This window comes from Penaeus monodon, chromosome 33 (assembly GCF_015228065.2).
Source record: "Penaeus monodon isolate SGIC_2016 chromosome 33, NSTDA_Pmon_1, whole genome shotgun sequence".
In the NCBI taxonomy this organism is placed as follows: domain Eukaryota; kingdom Metazoa; phylum Arthropoda; class Malacostraca; order Decapoda; family Penaeidae; genus Penaeus; species Penaeus monodon.
This window is the reverse complement of record NC_051418.1, coordinates 31,187,270-31,187,513: the sequence shown is the minus strand read 5'-3', so window position 1 is coordinate 31,187,513 and position 244 is coordinate 31,187,270. Positions and strand designations below refer to the sequence as shown.

The following is a 244-nucleotide window of genomic DNA, read 5'->3' as shown; positions in this document are numbered from 1 at the left end:
CGTGCCTTTCTTAGTATATATATGCTCCGTATACGCGCATATACATATCTATGTGTACGCGTAATGCCCATATGAGTGAGTGTACATGTGTATGACTTACATCATTAGTTCCCTCGGACCACACGCCAAAGTCCTCGAAAGTCTGGATCATCTCCTTCGCGTACCTCTCCTTGAACAGCGGGAACCAGTACACGTCGGGACACGGCTGGGGGAGGATGGCGCGTCAGTTCCTCGTGGTATCGGA

At 50.4% G+C, this 244-nt stretch overlaps 1 protein-coding gene across 1 annotated transcript in view; it reads right to left on the bottom strand.

The window, feature by feature from the left end:
* LOC119594377 (procollagen-lysine,2-oxoglutarate 5-dioxygenase 1-like) overlaps positions 1 to 244 on the bottom strand; it is a 46,541-nt gene that overhangs the window by 3,670 nt on the left and 42,627 nt on the right. The window contains 1 exon segment of the mRNA XM_037943438.1: positions 101 to 205. Coding sequence (XP_037799366.1) covers positions 101 to 205 — 105 coding nt within the window.